This window comes from Oenanthe melanoleuca, chromosome 7 (genome assembly GCF_029582105.1).
Source record: "Oenanthe melanoleuca isolate GR-GAL-2019-014 chromosome 7, OMel1.0, whole genome shotgun sequence".
NCBI classification, from domain to species: domain Eukaryota; kingdom Metazoa; phylum Chordata; class Aves; order Passeriformes; family Muscicapidae; genus Oenanthe; species Oenanthe melanoleuca.
Window position 1 is genome coordinate 5,609,825 of NC_079341.1, and position 24,539 is coordinate 5,634,363.

Consider the following 24,539-nt stretch of genomic DNA (forward strand, 5'->3'; position numbering starts at 1 on the left):
CTCATCAGGGAAGGAAAGCTGAACAATGCCATAAAAATATGAACAATGGCTCATAGCTCTTGGCAGCTCTTGGACCATTAGGTAAAATTAATATCCTGTCAGCAGGGTAAAAAGATTAAACTTAGTCTTGCACCAAGTGAGAAACATGATGAGTCTGTGGGCGTGTGGGTTTAAATCCATTGGACTGTGATCCATATTAGGAAATCAGCAGGCACGGTGCTCATGGCACAGCCTTCTTCATGCAGAGAAACACTCTTGCTGCCAACATCCTCTGTGCAATGTGGGAAGGTTGCTGGCTTCCCTTATATAATGAGAATCTCTCCTGGGAACCAACATGGTGTTTTGTTGGGGATACAGGTGTCCTCAGTAGGAGGGTTTTTTTGGGTGTGGTGAGCCTAAGTGTTGCAGATACTACTTGGTAAGGGTGTGTAACTTTTTTGTTCAGGGAGCACTTTTTTCACAGAAAGGATGCCGGTCTTTTTTGCCCTGTGAGCATGGGGATACTGAATAAGAGGTGAGGGGATGGATGGGCAGTCTCAAGGTTGGCTGCTGCAGTCCCAAACCTGCAGAATATCAAGGCAGTGCCAAATGTCTGGCAGCTCTGAAAGCTGACAAGGGGTGTCAGGGAAGCACCTACTCACAGTAGTTTGTTCTTTTGCCATCCCCTCTTATTTCTTTTAACATCATGGGTGTTCTCACCACAGCTCTGTGCTGGCAGCTGCTGATCTCATCTCTGCATGGGCTGGATGGGATGGGGCTGGGCCCGTTTATGCTAGTGCAGACAGTGTGAATGAGACTTTATTGTTGGCCTGTTCTGCTGGCAGGGGAGAGCATCAGTACAAAGTGACAGAGCCCTGTCATTTTTAATTTATTTTTTTTTAATTTGGCTTGCTTTCAAAATAGATTCTACCAGGAAAATGTCACTCCAAGATAGATAACCAGTACTGACCTGCAGGGTTGAAATCAAGTAAAGGTGAAGAGGTGATGGGCTGGAGAGAAAAAAAAACCCAACAAAACAGCTTCTACCTCTTCTAGAGGCGCCCAGACCTTGATTTTTCTTTTTAAAAAGGAAAATCTTCTGCATTTAAGTGAGCCAAATGGGTATATTGGAGTAGAGAAGCTTGCTCTAAGACCTTTGTTTGAAAAACAAGTCTTATGTGAGAGTTGTGGGTCAGACAAAGAACTAGGGCAAGCCTAGCTTTGTCAGGAGATGGAGAATGCTGTGGGGGGTCTGCAGTGAGGTGATGGTCACTGAGGTCTGCTGAGGGGCTTGGCAATGGGGTGGTGCCCTGTGTCCCTGGAGCCAGAGGAGGAGCAGGAGGGGGTGTGGATGTGGGTCTGTCTGGAGGGACAGATGCAGGGTGAGTGTCTGTGTTGTGTAAGATGACAGAGCTGGTGATCCTGTCGGTGCCTCAGGGCTTTTGGGAGCTCTGAATTGCCAGCTGAAGCAGAAGAGCAGTGGAGACAGCACGAAAGCAGCAGCCACCAGAAATGGCAGTGGCAGCTGGAAGAGATGGTGAAGCAGTGTTTGGACCAGTTCCACTTACAGGGCAGTCTGTGCTCCCAGGAGGAGAGAATGAGACTAGACATGCTTGGACACCACCTGAAATGAGTGTTTTCATGGGCTAAGGCTGTTGAATTGTTTAATCAACATCACCACCGTGAAAAAACCCCATCAAAACTGGTAATTCACTGTGTCATGTTTGAATGCTAGAACTAGTAAGACCCTTTCAAGGTTAAAGTGCCATTCTGATCACACAGAGGCATCATGCAGACACAGGATCACCGTGATCTGTCCTTCAGGGGCTTCTGCTTGGCAGCTTCTGTCTTGACCTTGTGGTGAAACAGTTATTGGTGGTACGCAGATGTACAGTGCTGTGGTAAAAAAGCCATCTTGTTTCTGGTCTAGACATAAGCCCTTTGAGCAGGGAAGGATCTCCCATGTGGGACAGGAGGCTGCAGAGACTAAACTGCAATAGATGGTGAGAGTGGGCTTGACTTCCATCTCCACCCCAATCACAGACCAGAAGAGCAAGGGTTTTATGCCTTGTACTTTTCCAGGTGCTTATTTTCCCAGCTCTGTCCTTCAAATACTTCCCAATTTTAAAATCTCTGTTTGTGCCCCTAAAAAAAGGGAAGAATGGGAGGTTTCTGCATTGCCAGTCCTGCATGTCAGTTGTTGCCCAACTGAGCTGGAGGCTGGAGATCAAACATTTGCCTATCACAAGCTATTTGGGAAGCTTTCCTGGGTATTCTCACCCTCCTTACTTTATGTTAGTGTTTTAGTCCTCTGTGTGTGCAGCAGTTTATAAAGCCACTTATGATGCAAGTGTTGTTTGAACTGACTGATCAGAATGTGACTGAATCAAGCCAAAATTCTTAACTTATGTAAATAGTGAAAGTCTGCTGGTGTTAGACAGGCAGACTTGTGGTGCTCTTTTCTATGTCTAAATCTAAAATTACTTTGTAATATTGCTTTAACAGACTATAAGGTAAAAGAAAAGAGTATGATTACATTTAATATGTGGTTGCTCAGTGGTAGAAGATGTGGCTGGACCTAATGTTTCCTCAGTGCTCCCAGCCTGCAGGTGTGTGTGTTTCCTGGAGTGTAGGAGCTCTGACAGCTGCAGATGGTGGGATTAACTCCTTGACGTATGGTTGTGCAATAGATAGGGCAGCAGGGGAGGGGGACCACACTGCTCTAATCTGCCACACACACTACAATCAAGGGCAAGCTCTGACAAGTGATTACTTTTTTTCATTTCACTCTCGATGCATGGAGTGTTGTGAGTGGGGAAACTAACTCATGCCAAAGGCAGCCTGAGACCAGACATGTTAAAGAATCCAAGGAGGAGTGCCAGGAGAGGAGAATTAATCAACAGTTAAAATAGCACAGTGGAAATTTTGCCATGGTCCTGAAGCTCTGAGTAAGGTACAGAGTAATTACTTCTTAAGAAGAATTGACTGGAGCAGTCAGGAAGTGTCTCTGGAAGCTCTCCTTCTGCTTTTCTTTCTGCTGGTGTGTAGGCATTGCCCAGGTCCTTGTGACTGTGAATGTGATGCCAGGTTCACTGAATTTCCTTAGCACAGGAACAGGAAAAGCACACGTGCCTCACCTCAGAGGAGGTGTAGGAACTCACAGCAGTGTCTGCAGTCAGTGCTGTCTCCTGAGCTTTCACATTTATCTGCAGATCAGGTGTTTGGCATTGATGCCAGAAGTGTGGAATAAAGCAATGACTCAATTGATCAGAGCTTTTTTGGTTGGGGAAGATGACTGTGAGAAAAGAGAAGCTGATGAAGTTTAATCAAATAGGCTTGCCCCAGAGACTAAACTTTTTCCCACTGTCTTCCAGTAGGTAAGTGGGGAAAAAACAACCCAGAAGATGCTGGCAAAGATCCTTCAGTTAAGTTGCAGGAGCCCTTGCACATAGTTATTCAGAATTTCTGGTACCCACATGGATTCAAAACAGATCCTCCAAAATAAAAGTTCATTGGAGGTACTGCATGCAGGCACTCTGCTTGGGCATTGCACCAAGCTGTGGTCAGGCCTGGTATGTTCTTAGCTCAGTGGTGCTATTTGCTGGTGGTAAAGCTGCACACCAGGGCCCCAGTTCAAGTCCTCAGATGCTTTCTGTTGATGCTTTGTAAGAAGTTGATGTGTAGCCTCTGCCTGTGGCTGGCCAGACACGGTGAAAGGCTGGGGGGCTGCCATGGGTGCTTCCAGTGGGTGTTCCCTCCAGCCCAGTTCCAGTGGCTTTTTTTTTTTTTTCCTCTCCTGAAGTTACTGGAGATGGGGCAGAGGCTGCCAGTGGTACAGCTAAGCAGTGCCAAAGTGGAATTTTTTGTTGCTGCCCTGATCCCAGTCCCAAATAAGTCACTCTGTCTCTTGGCTATTTTAGCATGAAGTTGTCTGTACAGTATTTCTGTATTTAAAAACTGGAATGCAAGTGTTAAGAATCTGACCTTGTACATGCCTTTAATACATTTCTGTGGCAGACCTGCTGGAACTGGCTGATTAAAATGCTTATGGGGGTACAAGTTAAGCTTTGGGCTTTTTTTGTCTATTCTTCCTGTAACATTTTTGTAACTGCCACAAAGTTGTTATATCTTCCCTGTCTGTTTTACAGTCATTAGTCTGTACTTAGCTTTCTTCTTTCCTGTGCTTCCTGCTGTCCTTCAGATCCATCACCGAATTAATTGGTGGGGAAAAAAATAACAGGGAAAGAAATTTGTCCACTGTGCATGGCAGGAATTTGCAGGCAATGCTATCTCAGGTTAAGTCCAGAATTGTAGTATGCCTTTCTGTAAGATACCAGGCATCTGCTCTATGTTTCTTGCTTCAAAATAGGATATGCAGGTTTTAGTCTGGAAAATAAGGCCTATGGCCAAGACTAGAAATGTTGGCTACTTAACAGTAGGGAGGAGAGGAGAGATTACTGTTCAATAAGCAAACAGGGGAAGAAAATGGTAAGCAATATAAATGCTGACTCTGCTGCCTTAGAAAAGGGTAACTTGAGCTCAAGTGGTTGGGAAGCCACTGTTTGGAGGCCAGGGAAGAGCTACTGTGTGGAAAGCAGAGCCAGGGATCTGTTAGAAAGGTCAGGGACTGATTGGAGTAACTAGGGCAGCACTGAAAGCTCATCAAAAAGAAAATAAGGTGGGGCAAGGCTTTTTTTAACTTCTCATTGGTCTTGCCTAGGATCAGGCACTGGGAGCTCCTTAGAAGAGGCTGGAACTTTGTCTCTGCCCCTTTGTCCCAGCAAAGGGTGTGTCTGTGCTCCTAGCATTGTCTTTCTTGGAGCCTGGTCTCTGCACACTGCAGAGTCTTGGGTCGTGTAGCCTTCTCCCAAACCTTCCTTACCTCTTACCCATTCATAAAGCAGGCCAGAGCATCCTGGGTTTCTCTTCTCTTTTCTTCTGTTTGTTTGCTTATGCTACAATTCAAGCTGTGTCTGTTCATTACTTGTAAAATTCCCACCTGTGCAAGTTTCTGTCATGTTTCTATCTTTGATTTAGAGGCACAAACACAGGATAGAGGAGTGGCTGAGCAGTAGCACTGGTTTTATGTGTACCCTGTGCTCTGTCATGTGCCTGGGACCAGTTAGGAATCTGCTGTTTGCCAACACAGAACATGTAACTTGTGGGACCCTGGCAGTCAGGATACAGAGATGTGTGTCTCCAGATATTATGCTTATTTTCTATGTTTTTTTTTCTCTTTCCTGAGGTCCCTATGGGGGAAAGTCTAGTGTCCAGACATCTCTGCCTGATTTTTTCATGTCAGCAGCTCTCCAGGAGCCACTTCAGGCACTTTCTTACTTGCTGTGTATGTCTGAAAGCTGCTGCATCCTTAGTGGGCTTGCACAGCCTCTTACCACCAGCTTCCTGATAGTGTTTAGCTGATAGTTTTTTGTTATGTAGTCTTGGTGGGCTAATCTTTTACCAAGATTTCCCTTCTGGGTTTTGAGGCAGAGATGTTGACGTCCCAGTGCCCCTAAAGAGTGAGTAGGAAAGTAAGAGGGGACTGTAGACATGGTGGAAAGCTCATTCCTTGGAGAGTTATGGGACCATAGGAGGAGAGGGGAGGCACTTGTGACACAACAGGCTGAACTATACAGCTGTAACTCAATCTGTGGGGGAGAAGGAAAAGATGCTGCAGCAGAGTTAATTGTAACTGTTTAACAGGCATGTGGGAGACACAGAATTCACCCCAAAAGCTTTATTTCAGAGTGTGCATCCAGGTTTTTCTGTAGGAGTCCTCTGCCAGCTGGTCCCCTCCTTTGCCTTCTGTCTGAAAACAGGGAGTCCTGTGTTTGAGTGTGGCTAAGAAATCAGAAAAAACAAAGTTGTGGTGCCAAGTCCTGCCTCTGTTCATCTCCCTTCTCCCATGCCACATGTTGCCTTTTATCCCAGTGGAGCTGTGGCCTCTGCATTTTGGCTGTTCTTCTAATTGGGTCCTTGGAAAGAACAGAACCCAGCTAAGAAATCTGTAGCTAGAAGTATGAAAGGAGAAGGTGAAATAGGGGAGGAAGGAAGATTTTGCAGGCTGTTGATGAGCTGGTGTTAGAGTAGGTCAAAACCTGCTGCTTGATGTTGACCCCTGAGCTGTTAATGAAGCTGCTTCTGTTTTTGGCTGCCAGGCTGAAATCAGGGTGCAGGGAATTTGTTTCTTCCTTCTGATGGTTAGACATGTATTTCTCTATGGTCCCTGCATGTGGGAGAACTGTGTTTGCAAGGGTAGGATTGGGGTAGGTCAACCAATGATTTTCTTGTTTCTCATGGTTGGTGCCCTCACTGCTGAATCTCTTGCTGTGACAAGATCATCCCCACCTGCCCACAAGGCTTGGCATAGGAACTGGAGTGCTGTGTCAGAACAAAGAGAGTATCCAGACTGGGCACTCCCATCTTTTGGCAGCAGCCAGCAGGGAAAACCTTGGGAGTATAGCAGCACTTTGCTCAAAATGCTTATCTGGGTACTTAAAACATCCAGTGCCTAATAACTGTTCCAAAAAGCAAACTAGTGAACTGCACAACTAGAAAGCTGTAGGTACCACCAGTGCCAAATCCAGTGGGTGCCACTGTTCCTCCAGCTGTGAGAGGTTCTGCAGACATCCCTTCTGAACTTGCTTTTGAACCTGTCCTGAGGCTTCGGGAGTGCTTGTGTGCTCATTCCTGTCAGGCTGGAATAGGGGCAGCATTTGGCCTAGAGATATGTTGCTCCTGATCGATTTTAACTTCTGTCTGAAATAGATTATGGGTACTTTAGACCTTGGGGCTGAAGTCTGAAATCTGTCCAGCTGTCTCACAGAGCTCCCTGTGTTTCTGACCATGCATCTGCCTTGGTTTGGCTCAGTAAAGAAGCAGGAAGCTGACCTGGGTGCAGGGGAGTTGGTTTGTGTGCAGCACCTGGGGGAGGCAGGGTGGAAGAACCAGCAACAAATACCTGGATAAGCTAAGCCAAGGCTAAGCTCTCATTTACCAGCACCCTGGGCTGCTGTGGAGTCTGCTGGCTGCTGTCTCTGTGCCAAGTTTCCAAATGTCATGTGTTGATACTGCCCCTGGTATTGATACTGCTTCACATTCCATGTCGATCTTTCCAGAGGAGACAGCCCTGGCTCTGTGTCATTAACAAAAAAGTCGATTGCAGTTGATTATTTTTTTTTCCTTTGGTTCCATTAGAGCCAAGCAATCCAATACTGTTCAGTATTCCCTGGAGCAAGTCAGCACTTTGCAGGCCTCTTCCCTGCTCCCCAAAGCACCCCCAAGCATCCTGCCAGCATCACTGCAGGACTGGAGAGTGTGTCTGCAATCCCTTTAGCAGTAGGTGGGGCATTGGCATACAGAGACCTTGGAGTGGTGTTCTGGAGATGCTGCCTGTACAGGCATGTGGTGGAACAGGCTGCCAGTTTGCCAGGAAAGCTGATTTACTGAACAAAGAGTTTATTAAATGAAATCGGGGCTCTTTCCCTGATGTGTGGCCCAGCCAAGGGTGAGGGCTGCCTACCTTAGGTGTGGCTGAATACACTCAGGTTTTTTGACTGTTGTCTGACATTTTTTTGGAATGTGTGTTTTGGTGAAATCCCAGCTTGATTGTAGATGGTAAAGCACTATTTCTGGTTAATGGAACTTTTTTTGAGGAGGTGTGAGAGAAGCAGAGGTGTGACATTTCAGCTTCTTTGTCCTTGAGCTGTGCAGCTCTCTGAACAGTGGTGTCAGGGTGGTCTTTCCTACTGATGGAATATCCTCTCTGCTGAAGAGGCAGCCTGAGATAGCTACTTGCCAGTGTTAGAAGGGTGCATTCAGGGCCATCCAGCAAATCCCTTTCCTCAGGCCTGGATTGCAATACACCCTATAGATGCTAATTTAGCAAATCTCCCAAGAAGAATCAGGGAAACTGTTAGCTGGGAAGAATACTTTGGTGGATCTTCAAAGCTTTTTCTAGGATTTCTCATGGTTTTGCACATGTGTTTTCATTGTATCCTTGTATTTCTGGACACCTGTGAAGAAGGGAGGGCTTCAGGAATAAATTTTAGGCAGTCTTTTCCTACTTTGGGCAGGTCCAAGTCCATATTGCTGTTGGAATAGTTGTTGATGGAATAGTGGAGATGGAAGGGTGCAGGTATCAGGCTTGGGTGTTACCTTTGGGTCAGCTGTCATGTTTGAAAAGTCATAGGTGTAGATTTTTCTGGGAAGCACTGATTGGCAGAAGCACAATTGCTTCTCAAGTGGAAGTTGCTGGAGTGAAGCAACCTTCTAGCAAACTGGACACTGAAGAAGTAATGGTAGGAGGGAATTCTCTCCTCTCTTAGCTCTTTTCTGCCTTCCTGCTGTACCCCCAAATGCTTATTCCTTCTCAGCTGATGGAAGGAGAGAATCTGTCCAATCTGTGCCTTATGTGCCCTGTGGAGAAGGGAGGGCTTAGTGACTAGGTGCTTCAGGTCTCCAGGCTAGGAACAGAAATTATCCTCCTGCTAGTTCTGCTCCCTGTCTGCCCAAATGGCCTTTCTGTGGCCCTTGGTTTTGCTGTGGCAGCCCAACACTTTTCTGTTGGAGGGCAGACCTCACTGAACATTTAATGATGTTCTGTGGGCGTCCAGCTTCCTTTAATATCCTTGTTTCTGCCCCTTCCCTTGCTGTCCCCACTTCTCCCTTTTTGTTCTCTTCACGCACTTCATCCTTCTGCTCCTGTCATTTGAAATGTGATTTCAGCCAGTTTTGACAGTCTTCCCTTGACCTTCATGGCTCAATTCTTCCTCCTTCACTGTGGAGACATTTGTGATGTGATCTTTTTTCTCCTCTCTGTGCTGCTGAAGCTCCTGTATGTAACTCCCACTTTTTGCTGATCTTGTGATGGGTTTGTTTTTACCCTGGAGTTACATATCTGCAGAGTCTACTCAATGCAGTTTCTGGCTGGCATTGTTTCCTGGAAATATAATTAAGTATTGATCACTGGGCATTCAGCAGTCAAACAAGTTAATATATTAATTATGTGTAAGAGTATTTCATTCCAGCAATGTTTGTTACCTACTAGCTGACACAGTGTGTGTGTGTGTGTTGAGAGGAAGGGTGTGGATGGACCTTGGAGTGGTGCTTGCTTTCTCTTTTGCCTTTTAATGGTTATGAGCCCTTTTATCCAGTGGTGGTCTGGGCATTGCTGTTTTGCTGGTGCTGTTGTTTCTTGCCTGTTCCTGCTCATTGTTCTCTGCTGATCATACATTTTCAGAAGCCTTACACTTTCTCTGTGGTTACTTCTGTTGAAGCCAGGCTGGAGTAATCCCAGTCAACATCTTGCTTCCTGGGAAATGGCAGTGCCTCTCTTACTGTCTGTCAGTGGCTGACCTGATTCAGGAGCTGAGTAGCTACTGGCTGGAAGGTGTGTCTCTCTGCAAAGCCTTCACATCATAGAGAGTGCACAAAAATCTACCTTGTTTCTCCCTGGTGGTCTTCACTGCTCTGACTCCCACCCCTCCCTTGGACTTACAGAGGGGATCCATTGTGGATATGTGGGTTAATGTGGGAAAAAATGCTTCTCTGCTATGTAGTCTTGCTACCAGTTCACATTGGATTCTGTTCATTAAAATTCTTTGAAAATCTCTGGCCAAAGGCAGCTTTTAATAGGACCTGTGTGATTAATCTGAAACAGTCCCTGCCAGCTTCCCCTGTGCCAAAACATCACATAGCTTGACCTCAGTGTGTGTGGTGGGAGATTAATGTGTCCAGAGAAGGGTGGTGGAGCTGGTGAAGGGTCTGGAGCAAAAGCCTGATGTGGAGCAGCTGGGGGGGCTCAGCCTGGAGAAAAGGAGGCTCAGGGGGCACCTTCTCACTCTCTACACCTCCCTGGCAGGAGGGTGCAGCCAAGTGGGGCTCAGGGTCTGCTCCTGGGAACAAGGGACCAGAGGAAATGGCCTCATGTTGCAGCAGGGGAGGTTTAGATTGGATACTGGGCAAAAGTTCTTCACTGAAAGGGTGGTCAGGCATTGGAAGGTGCTGCCAGGGCAGTGGTAGAGTCACATCCCTGGAAGTGTTCAGAAGGTGTCTGTGGTGCTTAGGGACACACCCTAATGGTGGAATCTGCACTAGTAGGATAGTGATGGGATCTGATGATCTTAGAGGTCTTTTCCTGATATCCAGCCTGAACTTCCCCTGGCTCAGCTCCCTGCCCTTTCCTCAAGTCCTGTCCCTGGTTATGATAGTGAAGAGATCAGTGTCTGCTCCTCTGCTTGCCCTTGGGACCATGTTGAAGACCAGGGTGAAGTCTCCCCTTGGGCTTGCCAGGCTGAACAAAGTGACCTGAGCCACTCCTCATTAGGCTTCTCCTCCAGATCCTTTCCCATCCTTATAGTCTCTCCTTGGAAACTATCAGCTTGATGTCTTTTTTTGTATTATGGTGCCCAAAACTGCACACAGTACTTGAGGTGAGTGCAAAGCAGAGTGGGACAATCCCTTCCTTTGACCAGCAGGCAATGCTGTTTTGTTTTATTAGTCTCTCTTCTTTCTCTTAGACACTTGCTGTCAAGTGAAGTGTGCACTGTCTTTGCTTAGCAGGATGGAAGGGCTGAGCCCTGGGATTCTTCCTGCCTCTTGTTTTCCATCTCATTCTGAGGAAAGGTCCAGCTGTAGCTCTTGCTACTTGGCTGCATCCCTGCTTTGTCAGATGATTAAGGGAGTGGTTCCTGTGGGCACTTGATTCACCAAGTTGCACAGTGAACATGGTCTGGTTGCCTGTCTTTCCTCATTTCAGTTAAAGAAATTATTCTAGATGATCTGTCTGAATCCTTCCATGTCCTGTTTTCCCCGGGAAGATGGCTTTGAATGCTAAACCTGACTCAAAAAAAAAAGAGGAAAACTCGGTACTTCTACAAACAAACAAATAAATCTATGAAATGTGTTGTGTGTAGGAGTGGGGGAAAGGTGGGGCTCTGCACATAACAGATTCTGGTATTTGCTGCAATCCCTGAGAAACAGCAAACAACTCCACAACTCGTTCTAGGTGATGGCTCATGCCTCCTCCTGTGTTCAGCTGGTCTGCTGCCAGTGCTGCAGTGGCACCTGACAGTGACATATTTGTCTGTCTGCCTTGGAAGTCTGTCCCTCTGTCCTCTGAGCATCTTTAAATCTGTATTTTGTTTCCCTCTCTTCCCTATTTCTGTCTGCTCTCTCACCTTCCCCCAGCACCCCATCAGGCCACTCACTGCTTTGGTTTTGAGGGGAAATACAGCATAAAATCCTGCCTGAGGCAGGCATGGTTGCAACTGAATGATCTTTAAGGGCCCTTCCAACCCAAACCATTCTGTGATAAAATGCAGTGTCTCCACTGAATCCATCCATTGGGAATGTAATAATACGTACAGCTCCCCTAAGGTGCTGAAAGAGGCATGGGTAAAAGAAACACCAGGTGCCAAAAACAGTATGAGAGGGGTTATAGGAACCAATGGCTGGAGATAGAAAACTTCCCCAGGGTATGCCATTTGAATTGTCTACTAGCTAATATGCAGTTAAAACAAGGAAATGAAGGTAGACTGTTCTTGCTTTTTGCATAAATTAGAAGCACCAGGTAAAATCCAATAGTGTAACTGTTTCAGATCTAGATCTTTCACTATGTAATACTGCAGAGATACTGAACTTCTGATTTTTAAAGCTTCTCAAAGGACAGGATAGTCAAAGGTAATCTTATTAGCAGGAAAAGATATTTTGGGGAAAATCTCTCTTTTCAAATGCAGGCCTGCAAGGCATTGTCAAAAAGCATAGCAATGCTTCAGTATTCTGCTTCCCTTTGGTAATCCCTCAGGAGAGACTTTACCCATTGGTAAACGTGAATTACTCCTGGTCTCAGAATAAATCTCATTCCAGAGTTTCATTGCTGTTCAAGTTTTTCTAGAAATGGTGTTCTGTTCTTCTCACTGCCCTTTACTGAAACTGCAAAATGCACACAGATAGCTATGGTGCATGTATCTCTGTTGCTAAAATATAAATTTTTATCCTATGTGAAAGGACTCTTGCCAGCTGTCCAAATTGTGCTGTAGACTCATTAGAGTCTATTTTGGTGGTCCACTTGGATCAGATAAAGCAGGTTGTTTAGGACTGTGTCTAGTCAGGTTTTGAATATTTCCATGGTTGGAGGGGACTCCATAACCTCCTGACAGTTTAAAAAAATCATAAAAATTATCCCAAAAACAAGTGTTTCAGTGTGCCATGTCCACAACACCTTTTGAATGCTTCCAGGGAGGGTGCACTGATGCTATAGCCTCTGCTGCTCTTGTGGCTAAGTGACTTTTTGTAAGGCTGGAAGCTGCAGCAGAACTTGCTGAGAGCTGCTGGGCATAAAATTAAATTCACTGTGATCACGGGTATTTAAATGGTTTATAGGGCTGCACAGAGAGCAAATACATGCCAGAGACAGCAATGAAAAAAACAACTTTTTTGCCATGCCATTCCTTGACAAATAAGAATATTTGCACTGTGTAATGTCTGATATTTTGGAGAACTCTTTCATTGGAAGAAATGTACATACACTTTCTGGGATGGGGAGGGATGCTCAACACCTTGAGCATTCTTTGTGTGTGACTGAGCCATTAAAAGGCAATGTCTCTTCTGGGGGTGCTGCTGAGAGCATTCAGGTGGCATGGATGAGGACCCAGAATGGAAAAGGCCTTGGGCAGAGGAGATGCTTTTACCTTTTGGCAGGAGCTGAGTGTGCCAGCAGTGCTTCAGACACCATGTGGAAGGACAGACTTTGTGTCTGAAGTCAACTTTCACAGCCTGCTGTGCAGATTGTGACTTCCCAAAGGCCTCCTGAGGGGATGTGCCTCAAATGGAACATCCCTTGTGTGCCTCTGTGAGCTGAGTCGGAGCTCTGCTGCACTGGGAGCCCTTGCTGGGGCTGCTTGGAGCCTGGGGGTGTTTACCAGGCCTGACAGAGCCATGACCTTGCTGTGAGGACACGAGCTGCATGCTGCTCTGGGTTCCCAGTGGCAAGCCAGGCTTTGCTTCAAATAACCAGGGGATCTGAAGGGGCAGGGAATGCAGATCCCACTTTTTGTAGGATGCCTTCCACATTGCAGCAGGAGGAGCGCTTGCATGCTGGTGTAGTTATTAAGTGTGAACAAAAATAGTGTAGCTTGTTTTAGATCATGAAAAGCAAATGCTGTATCCATGGAGAAACCTGTCCTGGCCCAGCAGGAGCTGGCACCTTTTCCTCCAGCACTGGTTCCCAAGCCTGCTCAGGGCGTGGCAGGGCAAAACTGGGCAAAACCCAAACGTGTTTTCTGTGCCCACATACAGATACCAGGCTGTCCCTGGGGGCTCCCCTAACAGCAGGAGGACAAAGAGCTTGGATACACCTCTGTCCTTGCCCCTCCAAGCCTTGGTCACACCAGTGACCCTTCTGCATCAATGCTTCTGGGAGCAGTGGAGCTGGAGGTGACGGGTTTGGGATTGGGAGCTGTCTGTGGGATGAGGGCAGGGAGCTGTGGGGCATCCTCTCTGCCAGAGGGTATCTTGGCTGGCTTTTTGCCTGGCCCGTGTTGTCCCTCTGTCTCAACTCTGTTCTTAGAAGAACAAGAACACCTTCAGGGGTTGTGCACTGACAGCAGCCAGGTCACAGCCCTGTTGCTTGTGCCTCAGGAGACTGTCCTTACTTTTCCCAGGCTCTTTCATTGGACACCAGTAGTGCACAATTTACAAGTGACACTATGTAATTTTAAGAAAACAACCCCAAACCACACCCAGTATTCTGATTTTGGATGTAGTCCTTCATGAACTCATCCCACAGCTGTAGGCATATGCTCATTCTTGCTGTTACACAAGTGAGGCTAAAATTAAAACATCTGTTATTATTTAACTTCAGTTTGCCAAAATACTATGTTTTGAGCAGCAACAGCTTTACTGTTATGTATCACTGGGGTTTTGGAATAATAATTAATGTTACATGTTGTTTCTTAATGTCTCATAGCCCAGGTGGAGCTTTGCAGGGGTTAGCAAATGCCTGGTGCTGAAGGACCCTCTGTCCATGTGGCGTTGCACAGGTTCATTGAATATTTCTGTTTATGACCAAATGCTCCAAGTAATGTAGTTTCCTGGAACTGTCAAACCCTCTTGGTTGTGGAGCCAAAATTAAATAGTGGGATCTTGGGGCAGGGAAGCCTGTAGTGTTACAGCTTTAACTCAGTCCAGCTTCTTTCTGAATGCCTAGAAAGGATAAAATGGGGATTTCTAAGGTAGGATTTATAGATATATTTATTTTAAGGAGTTCTTTATGGAAAATAGTTATATATATATATATATATATATATATTCAATTTTTATTTTTAGTCTGAATCCTTTACCAAAAAACTCTCAAGATTCCTGAAATTAAGGAAGTCATGCTCAAAAATCTGCTTCTCTGTCATGAAAGCAAGATCCTGAGGATTGCCAGGAGTAGTACCAAATGCTTGATGTAGGCAGCAAAAAGCTGTTGTGGTTTTTTTTAACCTGTTTGTATTTGGCATGTCTTGTACTGTACAGATCAGAGGGAAGAAAGAAAAGAACACGTTCCCTCTAAAAGGAATAATTGTCAAGTTTACAGGATGGAAATAACCCATAATGTAATGGGGTTTGTTCACCTTTCCTCCATGCACAGGGTTTCAAAGGCAAGTGGTGTTAAATTACCTGTGCAGTGGGCTGAAGAGGGGAATTCAAACCCTTCTGATTTCACAGGAAAATAATTAAAATGGAGCTGCGCTTTGGCTTGATCTCAGAGCTGCTTCTAGCTAAATAAAAATAAAAGACAACCTTGGGGACAGTCTGTGCTGTTAATTAACCAGCTAAATTCTGCCTTCACTGTTCTCCAGTGGGTTTCCAGCAGTTTTGGCACTCAGCATTGCAACTGGAAGCTGCCAAACACAACTTTGCACCTTCAAACAGCTGAACAGCCTTCTGAGGGCGGGCTAGGCTCTGGAAACTGGAGTGTCTGGGGAGCCAAGGGATGGAAAAGGGCAGGAACTGGCTGCTGGCAGAGGAGGGATGCAGCTCCTTTCCCTCAGGCACCCTCTGGTTATCTGTGGCCACCTTCCCCCAGCCAGCAGCAAGGTTGGGTTCCTGCCAGGAAACCAGCTTTTGTGTTTCCTTAAATACTCCACTACTGTTCTGGGGAAAAAAACACCAACCCAAACCTGAATTGCTGTTATTACTAGAGTTAGCCAGGTCAGCTGGCTGAATTGGGCCTTTTTATTTTCATTAACAAATGCTGCCAGGTGATGTTTTTCCAGTGAAGTCATGAGTGTGTTTCCAGATGAGGGGCAGATCTTCCCAGCACTGCCATGGCTGAAATCTGGAGCAGCTGTGGTATCCTGTGCTTTCTGGAGATCAGTGGGGTGGGATAATAATTATATGATAATAATACATGTGTGATAATTGACTATAATTGATCCTTTTTTTCCCCTGAAACCACAGAAGTGTGGGTTGATTGGGGTGGGTGTAACTCAGAGTTGGTTACTGGACCATGCATTTATTGTTTCAGTATCTGCTTTGATACCACAACAATCATGGTTTTAGTAAGTGCTTTTTGGGAATTTATTTTTCTGGGAAATGAGGCTGTGGAAGCTCCAGTTTCATTCTTCCTGTCTTAGAAACTCAAAACATGGTGGTTATTGTTAGTTTTATGGAAAGGTCCCCTTAGACCCAGAAGGTTTATTCTGCTCTTAAGAAATTACTGAAGGATGCTTTTGTTTAAATCAACCTAAAGGATCTGTGACTTCAGAGAAGTAATCCCTAGTGAGTTGTTTTCATAATTGTATTGAATTCCTTTCTTCTCTTTCTTTTGGGAGGAAAAAGGGGGTACTTTTTCTTCCCCAGACTTAAGAATAAGCTAAAGTGAATGGCATGATCTTTGGGGAGCTTGTTACTTTGTTGGAATTCTGGTATTTCCAGCACATTTTAGGAGAAAAGTTGGCTAAAGTCTATTTTGTTTTAAACATGTGAGATAAGATACAATTTTATAGCACTCAAAACAGATTTCCCATAAAAATATTTGTGATGGTATTTTACGTTATATTGGGTATCAGTGCTCAACAGCTGCTTTCCAAATAATGAATTTGGTAAATAGCAGATACTAGTCTTTTTTTATAAGCTGCTAGTGACCAGCTGCTACCTAGAGCTGCCCTGGATATATTTCAGAAATTTCTCCTTGTGAGGGTGCTGAGACCCTGGCACAGGTTTTCCAGAGAAGCTGTGGCTGCCCCATCCCTGGAAGGTTTCAAGGCCAGGCTGGATGGGGCTTGGAGCAACCTGGGATAGTGGAAAGTGTCCCTGCCCACAGCAGGGGGGTTTGAAATGGGATGAGCTTTGTGGTCCTTTCCAATCCATACCATTCTCTGATCCTGTGCTGATGATCTGATCTACTTACTTGTTTCTTGTTTTTTAACTTACAGCAAGGCAGATTTGGTTTGTTTGGCTAAAAGCTGGGATGCAGGATCTGCCTGCAGCCTGCCTGCTGTGCCAGCAAGTTCAAAAGCATCAAGGGTTGAACAGAGTCTGTTATTCAGGATCCAGGCTCCATCTCATGTCTCTTCTCTTCTAGGCTTGGAAGAAAAAACAGTTCTGTCCAAAAAAGAGAAGATGAAGCTGAGGAAGGAAAGATGGTTGCAGAGTGAGTATTCCTGTGACAGGGCATTAGAGAGCATGGTTCTGATGGATGTCTGTACTCTGGGTTTGGGTGACAGTGCTGGAAGAAGCTGAACGCTTCTCAGAAATTTTCATCCCTGGATAAAAGTTCCAGGTATTGTTTCTCAGTGTTCAGCACCAAGACTTAGTCTTTGCCCCAGTTCTTCTTTTGATTTTTTATCATGTGTAATATATCTGACTACTTAAACCCTTTGTTCATCCACAGGGGCACTGTACCCATGTAAGTTTAGCATATTTTCCTATATTTTAAAACTCTAATACAGATGTGAGTAGCTGTGTGGTGGAGCTCCTCCTCACCCAGGAGCTGTGGGGGTGACAGGACAGGCTGGAGCTGAGCTCCATGCTGCCACCAGCTCATCCCAAACCCCTGTGGTGAGACCTCACAGTGGCTGTCCTGCCCCCTCAGTAAGGGAGAACTCTGGACACTGTTGGTTGTGTTCCTGCTCTTTCCCACATGCTACAGGTCAGTGAACCCATTTACCAGACAGTCTGGCCTTTCTGGAGACAGTGAAATATGAGCTAAACAAACCCAGCCCATGGCAGAAATGCTGCTCTTTCCTATTTTTGCTTTGAGTGTCTTGGCGCAGTAGGGGACTGTGCTGGCAGTGTAGCAGAGGGATTCCTTGTGTCACCTGAAGCTGTTCTTGGGACAGCCTTTCCTCCTGACACCTTCTTGCCCAGCAGAGTTGGGTGCAGACTGTATTTGGGGCAGAGGGATGTGGCTTTCTGCTGCACCAAATGCTCTCTGTGCCTGAGCTCTGAGCCCAAGTTCATTAACCTTTGATTTCACCAGTTGCACTGAAGGTGTGTCTGGCTCTTCTTAGATAAAAAGAGTGTGAAGGAAACCTCCAAACAACTAGCCAACAGTTTCTGAGTGCCTTGACATCTTGCTTGGACACAAAACATAGGTGGCTGTGCTAGTCAAGGTCAGCTGCTTTAGGAAAGCCCAGGAGCAAGATCCCTACCTGGTTTTAATCCAGCCCTCCTTGATACCTTTGTAGCATCAGTCTTTCCCAAGCTCATGGGTGCTATTTTGGCCCTGCTGTGGCCTCTTTCCCTTTCTTTTGGCTCTGAAATGACTAAGATGGGGGAATACAAGTGAAATGCAGAGGCTTTGCCTTGAATAGAACACCAAGACAGTAAACTCCAGGCCAAATTATCTGTCTTAGGACATACTAGATGTTAAAAGTACTTTACAGGCACAGAAGAACCTAAAAACTCTGCCAGTTCTTTGTGGAGAAAGAGCTTTTGTCCCCCAGAAGAGAACCCAGCTTGGACAGCTGAAGTTATCACTGGATCTCTGTTTTCCTAAATCTTGAGTTTGTTGTTTCTTCTCGTCCCAGGACTGCTTTTGTGACACTGGATACCAAGATCCTGGGAACCAAAGACCAGCCCAGTAGTGCAAAAGCCAAACTTTCTTCCATTCCAATAAGTAATCTTAGGAGAGACTAGAGAGGGGAAAAAACTTATGCAATGCTTCAGACATTAGAAGTATGCACATTTAAAAATACATATATTGCATGGCTCCTCAGATGAACAAGACTTCATAGGAAAAGAATTTGGGATGTTTGTGCAGAATCAGGTGTCTGAAAATTTTAAGCACATACTGTTTATGAAAGCACTGAAGTAGTCAGCTTCGTAAAGCCAGACCAAAAAAAGAAGTAATGCAGAACAGAAAGCTGTGTTCTTGGCAGGGATTGCTGTGAGGAGAAGTGTTTCCAATCCTGATTTGTCACAAACATCCATGTACTGGATGCAGAACTGTACTACAGCAGAACTGTAGTTTATGAAAAACTGTCACTCTTCGACTCAGTTGGAGAACAAGCAAGGCAAGGGTATTAAAGGAGCCAGCCACTGAATTTGAGTTCTGCTTCCTTGGCTGTGGGAGCAGGATTAGACCAGGATTATGGTCTGTAAGTGGGACTGGCTGCTTTTGTGCTCCCACTAAAATACTTCTGGCTTCTGTGGCCATGCTGCCTTGGGAGCTGTTGGCCTCCCTGTGTCACCAGCTCAGCCCCATGGCTTCTGGCACACTGTAGTGTCCACACAAGGAGTTTGTAGCTCAGCACAGAGGGACATCCTTGTGGGTCAGGGGGGCATCTTGGATTCAGCTGGAGGCTTGTAGCAGTGCTAGGCTTTTGTGGGCTGTCCTAAAGAACATGTTCTGCTGCTGCTCACCTTGGAAGCTGCTGGCTTTGGGAAGTGTGGGCAGCTGTGGGATGTGCTGCTACATCAGGGAGCCTCAAGGACTGAGGCAGAAGCCTGTGGCTTTTAATGCTCACCTCCTAAGGCAAAGAAGGAGACAGAAGTAACATCTGTGGAGCTTTGTGTGCCCACACTCTTGTCAGAGCTGCTGCTGGAAGACCAGGAATCCTGGTCCTGAGAAAAGCCATCTGTGTCTGCCGCTTGGTGCAGTGCTTTTCCAAGGGTTCACTTTATCCAGCATCTGACTGCTTGCACTCTGCAGTGAGTCACAAAGGTGGAACCTTCACTTGCTTCAAATTAAGTAAACAGCTGACATTAAGTCCATCTTTGCTGTCTGTCCTAGGAGACTGTTGTTTGGTCCCAGAAAAAATGCAGAGAGAGGGCTGTGCCTGCTTAAGGCCAGATGTGGAGCTGACTGTCTTTGGGTTGTCCCTTCCCCTCTTGTTTCCCAATTCCATGTGAGGTCAGTGTACTTTTTGCCACACCAGGACTCCTGTGCCATTGTGCTGTGAGCAATGAACACTGTAAGGGATGGAAACAGACAAAATCTGAGAATTTCACTTCCCATTGCAATGTCAGAAGGGATGTGTGTAGTTACAAGCAAGTACATCAATAGAAGGAATGGCCCAGCTGCGTTTTGTTCATTTTTTCCATGGTTTAAATCACTTCTGGCCTGTTGAAAATGGTAAAACAATGTATGAATTTCATATCTGAAGGGTTATCTCCTGCAGGTGTTTACCCTTCTTCCAGTAATGCCTTGTTTTTGATGCAGAAATAGAAAGTGTAAAGATGGCCAAGCAAAAGCAGAAAGCTGAAGCGAAGCGGAAAGCAACACCTGTGGTGGGAGACATGCAGCCCTTGATGGAAGCCCTGCCTGAGCTCTCTTTCCTGACCACAGGTAGCAGGGGAAGGAAGCCTCTCAAAAGGTATGTGCCATTTAGAGATGGGCTATGCATTTCCCTTCTTCCTGCAGGGTGGAATGTCCTTCAGCTCAGCTTGTAGCTGCAAGCAATGGTCAGGAAAGCAGGGTCTCATTCTCAACTCTAACCCTTTTCATGCTTCACTTGACACAAGAAAAAAAGATGAAATGTGTCTTCTGAACCTGCATCCAGATGTCCTGGGAGTTTCAGGAGTGGCATGTAGGTATTATTGTAATGCTGCTGAGCTCTCCTGATAACCGTACCCTGTGGTATTGCAGCCTGACATTCCATCCTCCTAGACCCTTATCCAGGCTTTATCCTGAGGCACTTCAAGCCCTTTGAGCAGTGCCCTTTGTGCTCTGGCCAAAATTTTTGTTGTCTTGTAGTGTGACTTTGGCCAAGAGCATGGCTGAGTTGGCTGTTCCCTGTGCACTCTCAGCTCCCTCTCTCCCAAAAGTCTCTCCTTTTAGAAGTCCAAGTTGGCAGAGTGGAGGTGGGAGTTTGACATGGGCTGATGTCACCTGCATTGCCTGTGACCTGCTAACCCCAAACCAGCCCCCCTTGGTACTGGTATGGAGGAGCTACAGGCTCTTCTTCTCCTTGCTGGCTTCTGGCTTCCTGAATGTCTGTATAGAAGAAGTGTTTGAAATAATCAGAGGAGGCTTTTATAGGATTTGAATCATTACAGAAAGGAAGGGTAATACTCTGGTGATTTGTCAGCAGTATTAATAAAAGATTAGATTCTCCAGGAATTTGATCTCCTGCAGGGTAAAAGCGCATTACAGAGAGGTTTTTATTCTGTTTTATAATGAATGAAGGCAATGAAGTGTAATGAAGCTGAGCTGCTAACAGGGTCCAAGTGAACAGGCAGCATGCTGGTGGTTTTGAGGGGAAGTCCAGTGGGCAATATACTCTGGAATAACTTTCCTTTAGGCTTTGTCACCCTCTGCACAGCTGCTCACCTCTGAAGGGACTGCCATGGCTTGGTGGCACACACAGATTTGGAAAGCCCTGCTCTGGTGACCAAGGGCTGCCCTCCAGCTTGAGAAAGGATTTTCCTGAGCTTCTGTGAGCATTCCAGGCAAACTAGGACCAGAAATTGTTCCTGTGCTGAGCTGTTAGAAATGAGGAGAGGAAAATGAGCAGGAACTGATTGAATAGGGACAGGTGATGGAGATGAGTGATGTGAAGGAATGGGAGGCAAGAGGAGTAAGAAGAAAGGAAGAACGGGGGGGAAAAAAAGGCAAAATAAGAGGTTGGAGGGTAGCATGCCAGAGAAGGAAATAGGAAGAGACCAGATCCTGCTGTCTTGAAGAGGTGAGAAATTGTTGTGTTTCCTGACTTTTGGGGCAGATCAGGTGGGAGTGGCCATACCCCCAGCACCCACCAGTATGGGCTATTCCTCCATGATCCCTGCTCCAACAGAGAGGTGGGATACAGGCCTTCTTTCTCCTCCTTGGCCTGTGTGCTGGGGCTCTGCTTCAGGATGAATTGGGGAGGAGCTACCCCACAGAGGCAGAGCCTCTTTCTCCTGTTAATTTTCTTATTTGTGTAGTCGTGAAAAATGGAAATTTCTTCTCCTTTCCTTAATGTCCAGTTCTACCAGCACCTCCCCTTGTGCAGCACAAGTCCCAAAAGCAATGTCTGTGCTTCCTGTGTGTCCCTTGCTGGGGCTTAGTGCTGGCTTTGTGGTAAATCTCTGCTGCTGCTGCTTGGCATCAGGCATCATGAAGGATGGTGTTATACCTCTGGTCTCCTTGGACTTTGCCCAGAAATAAGGAATGCATAGAGAGATGGCAGATCTGTATCTGCTGCACATAGTGCACCATCCTGCATTACAGCATGTTATATCACAGTGATCCCACTACAGGAACCAAAGCAGGGCTGGCACCTCCCTCCTCTTGCTGATCATCCCTGTAAGGGATGGCTGTAGAGGCTGGGTGTCAGCAGGGAACATGAGCTGTGCAGAGGTGACATGTGTAATGGGGAGGGCAGGTTCCATGGAATCTTTTCTCTAAGCAACAGGATCAGTTTGACCTGGAGGTCAGTGATCAGCAGAAAGTGATCTGGGCATGGACAGCTAATAACCAGTTCTGGCACTGAGTGATCTGGTTTTCCTGTAATGCCTCCTGCTCTGTCAGCCTTGGGTGGAAATTTGCATTTCCCTGCAATGCCTGGCTATAGAAATAAATGCCTTTCAGGACAATTTCCATGCAGGGCAATTAATTACCTGTTCTTTCTGGAAAGGCAAATGCAGAATCCCTGGACTCTTTCCATCTACACAGCCATTGCTAAATTAATGCTCTAACATTCACTTGTTTTGTTTCTTCTCTCCACAGCCCCATAAAAGCAAAGGCAGAACCAGCAGACTTCTGTCTGATGAAACAAGCTCAGAAACACCAGCTCCTGTAAGTACCCAGTTGTGAGTGTCCAGTTCCTGCTGAGCCTCGTGGAATGGTTGAGACTGCAAGGGACCCATGGGGTTCACCTGGTTCAACCCTTGTGCTTAAGCAGGGTCAGCTAGAACTGGCTGCTCCATACCCAATTCCACATGGCTTTTAAATATCAACAAGGATGGAGAACTTAAATGTGTCCAAGTGACTCCTGGACTTATTCTGGCAGCTCCTTATTCCTTATCTGTTAGATAGTTTATACTGCCATCAAGAATTTCATTTTCCCCAGCACAGTTCTCCTGGGGCTAGGCTCTGTGATCTGTCAGTGTTTGCTTTCTTGTTTCCTGCATTTCTGTCAGTTTTGAGCCATTCAGCCTCAAACTGAGGCTGAACAGTCAGGCTGCAGATCCAGCACTGCTCTCCATGAATACCTTCTCTGTCAGAAACAGGCCAGTGTTGGTGCTGGGATGCCTTTCTTGCTCAGTTCTGCCTTGCTTTACTTTTTGGTGGTCTGGCAAGTCTGTGCTTCTTGGGAGGGAAAAAACTTGGAGGAAGGTTTAGAGGTTTCTTTCCCAAGATATTAGTTTGGATGAGAGGATCCCTAAGCCTTACCTTATTACCCCAAGCTTCAGGAGCATTGGCTCCTCTCTGTGTTTCTGTGGCAGGAGCATTGAAGGAAAAGGCTGTGCTTGGGAGGGAAACAGCTGAGTGCTACCAAGTGTTTGTCTGGTGAGGCTGTGGAGAGCCTGGCAGTCTGAGGGAGATGAGGATGGTGTAGTGGATGTGGCTGTGTGAAAACTCACAGGGTTTTTTGGTTTTTTTTATACTTCTGCTCTGTTCTTGTCCCTCCCTGCTTGCTTGCTTTTTAAGACAAGGCCATTTCCCCAGGAAGCAGCTGTGACCAGGCATACAGAAGTAATTCTGTCATGCTCTTCCCATGGTGTCCAGCTAGTGTTGCATGTAGGATTACCAAGGCTCAATGTTCAGCAATAAAGAGAGTCAGTAGATGAGCTCTCTAAAGAGAATTTGGTTTTGTGCTGTTGCAATCTGAAGTAATCTTCATTCCTGGTGGTTCACCAGATCCACAGTCTCTTGTTTCTGGTTTACTAGGGAAAAGCTCTAAAAAAACACATTCCCATGTGATGCTGGACACTATTGTGATTGTTTGTGTCTCTGTGGCATGAGATCAAAGTCTCTGGCTCCCATGAAGCTGGCAGCAATTTGAGCTTTGCCCTTGGCTAAATTAGGTTTATTCTTGCACTGTCTTTCTCTGAGATTTACACCAGGATCACTCTGTCTCAGCAGCAGTGTGCTGCTGTATGAGTTGGTCGTTATCTGCTCAGTTCCTTTCACAGGAGGCACTCAGAGAACTGTGTGTTGTTTTTCTCTCCTCAGAGACCAGGAAGTGGCTCGGTTTCACGAGGTTATCAGCGATCCCCAGTACAGAGCCAACCCCCTCCTGGCCATCAGCGAGCACCTCTCCAAGAGGCTGAGGCAGGGGGGAGAAGGGGAACCCCTCTAGAGCTCCAGCTGGGCCCAGACATGCACGGGCTGTGAAGGGAGCACATCCCTGGCACAACGTCCCAGCCTTTCTGGTGCTTGGAAGCAGTTCAGCAGATGATGAAAACCACCAGCCCTGCTTTCTGTCTGCAGGAATAATGCAGCTCTCTCCTGACAGGGGCAGCTGCTCTTTGACAGGCAGTCTGCACAGAGGAGGGTGTTCTGTGGGATTCTTGTGCAGGCATTAATTCCTGCAAAGTGTCTTCATACTTCTGCTCTTCTTGTGAGCGGGTATGATTTCTGAAATTGTGTCAAATGGCCATGCATCTGTTTTCTTCCTGACAACTCTGAGAAGAGGTTCTTGCTTGCTCTGTTGGGATGGCTCAGGTCCTCAAGCCCTGGAGCCCAGGAGGCTTTTGGAGTTTGTCACGACCAGTGCTGCTGTACATAGAAACTGTTTTCTGTGAGAAATTTAGCTTTGGAATAAAGATACTTTCATACAGCACTGAGTTTGTCTGGCTCTTGTTTTGGTAAATAGGAATTGAAATATGAGTTTAGTTCCTTCTCTGGAAAAATGACTTAAGATAATTGTTCTTTACATGTGTACAGTGAGTCAGGAGATTGCTACAGGCAATGAGAAATGACTGCAGATCATGTCTAACGCATTACTTGCCTTCCTCCTGCCCTGGGAGCACATGCTTCCTGTGAGTGATGCTCATCCCTTTTCTGCCCTGTTTGGCCTGCCTAGCAAGTGTCCCAAAACATGTCTAGCCTGCAGGCTGTGAACGTCAGCCAGTTGTTTTTGGGATTGGGAACCTCTGGAGCAGGCTTCTTTACCAAACACCAGTGTTCACAAAACTCCAGT

The 24,539-nt window shown here is 46.2% G+C and overlaps 1 protein-coding gene across 1 annotated transcript in view; it reads left to right on the forward strand.

Moving 5' to 3' along the window:
* SLX9 (SLX9 ribosome biogenesis factor) overlaps positions 1-24,179 on the forward strand; it is a 37,129-nt gene extending 12,950 nt beyond the window's left edge. Inside the window, exons 3-6 of the mRNA XM_056496725.1 lie at positions 16,553-16,621; positions 19,634-19,787; positions 22,121-22,189; positions 23,570-24,179. Coding sequence (XP_056352700.1) covers positions 16,553-16,621; positions 19,634-19,787; positions 22,121-22,189; positions 23,570-23,696 — 419 coding nt within the window. The 3' untranslated portion in view covers positions 23,697-24,179. The remainder of the gene's footprint in view (positions 1-16,552; positions 16,622-19,633; positions 19,788-22,120; positions 22,190-23,569) is intronic.
* The last annotated feature ends 360 nt before the right edge of the window (positions 24,180-24,539 follow it).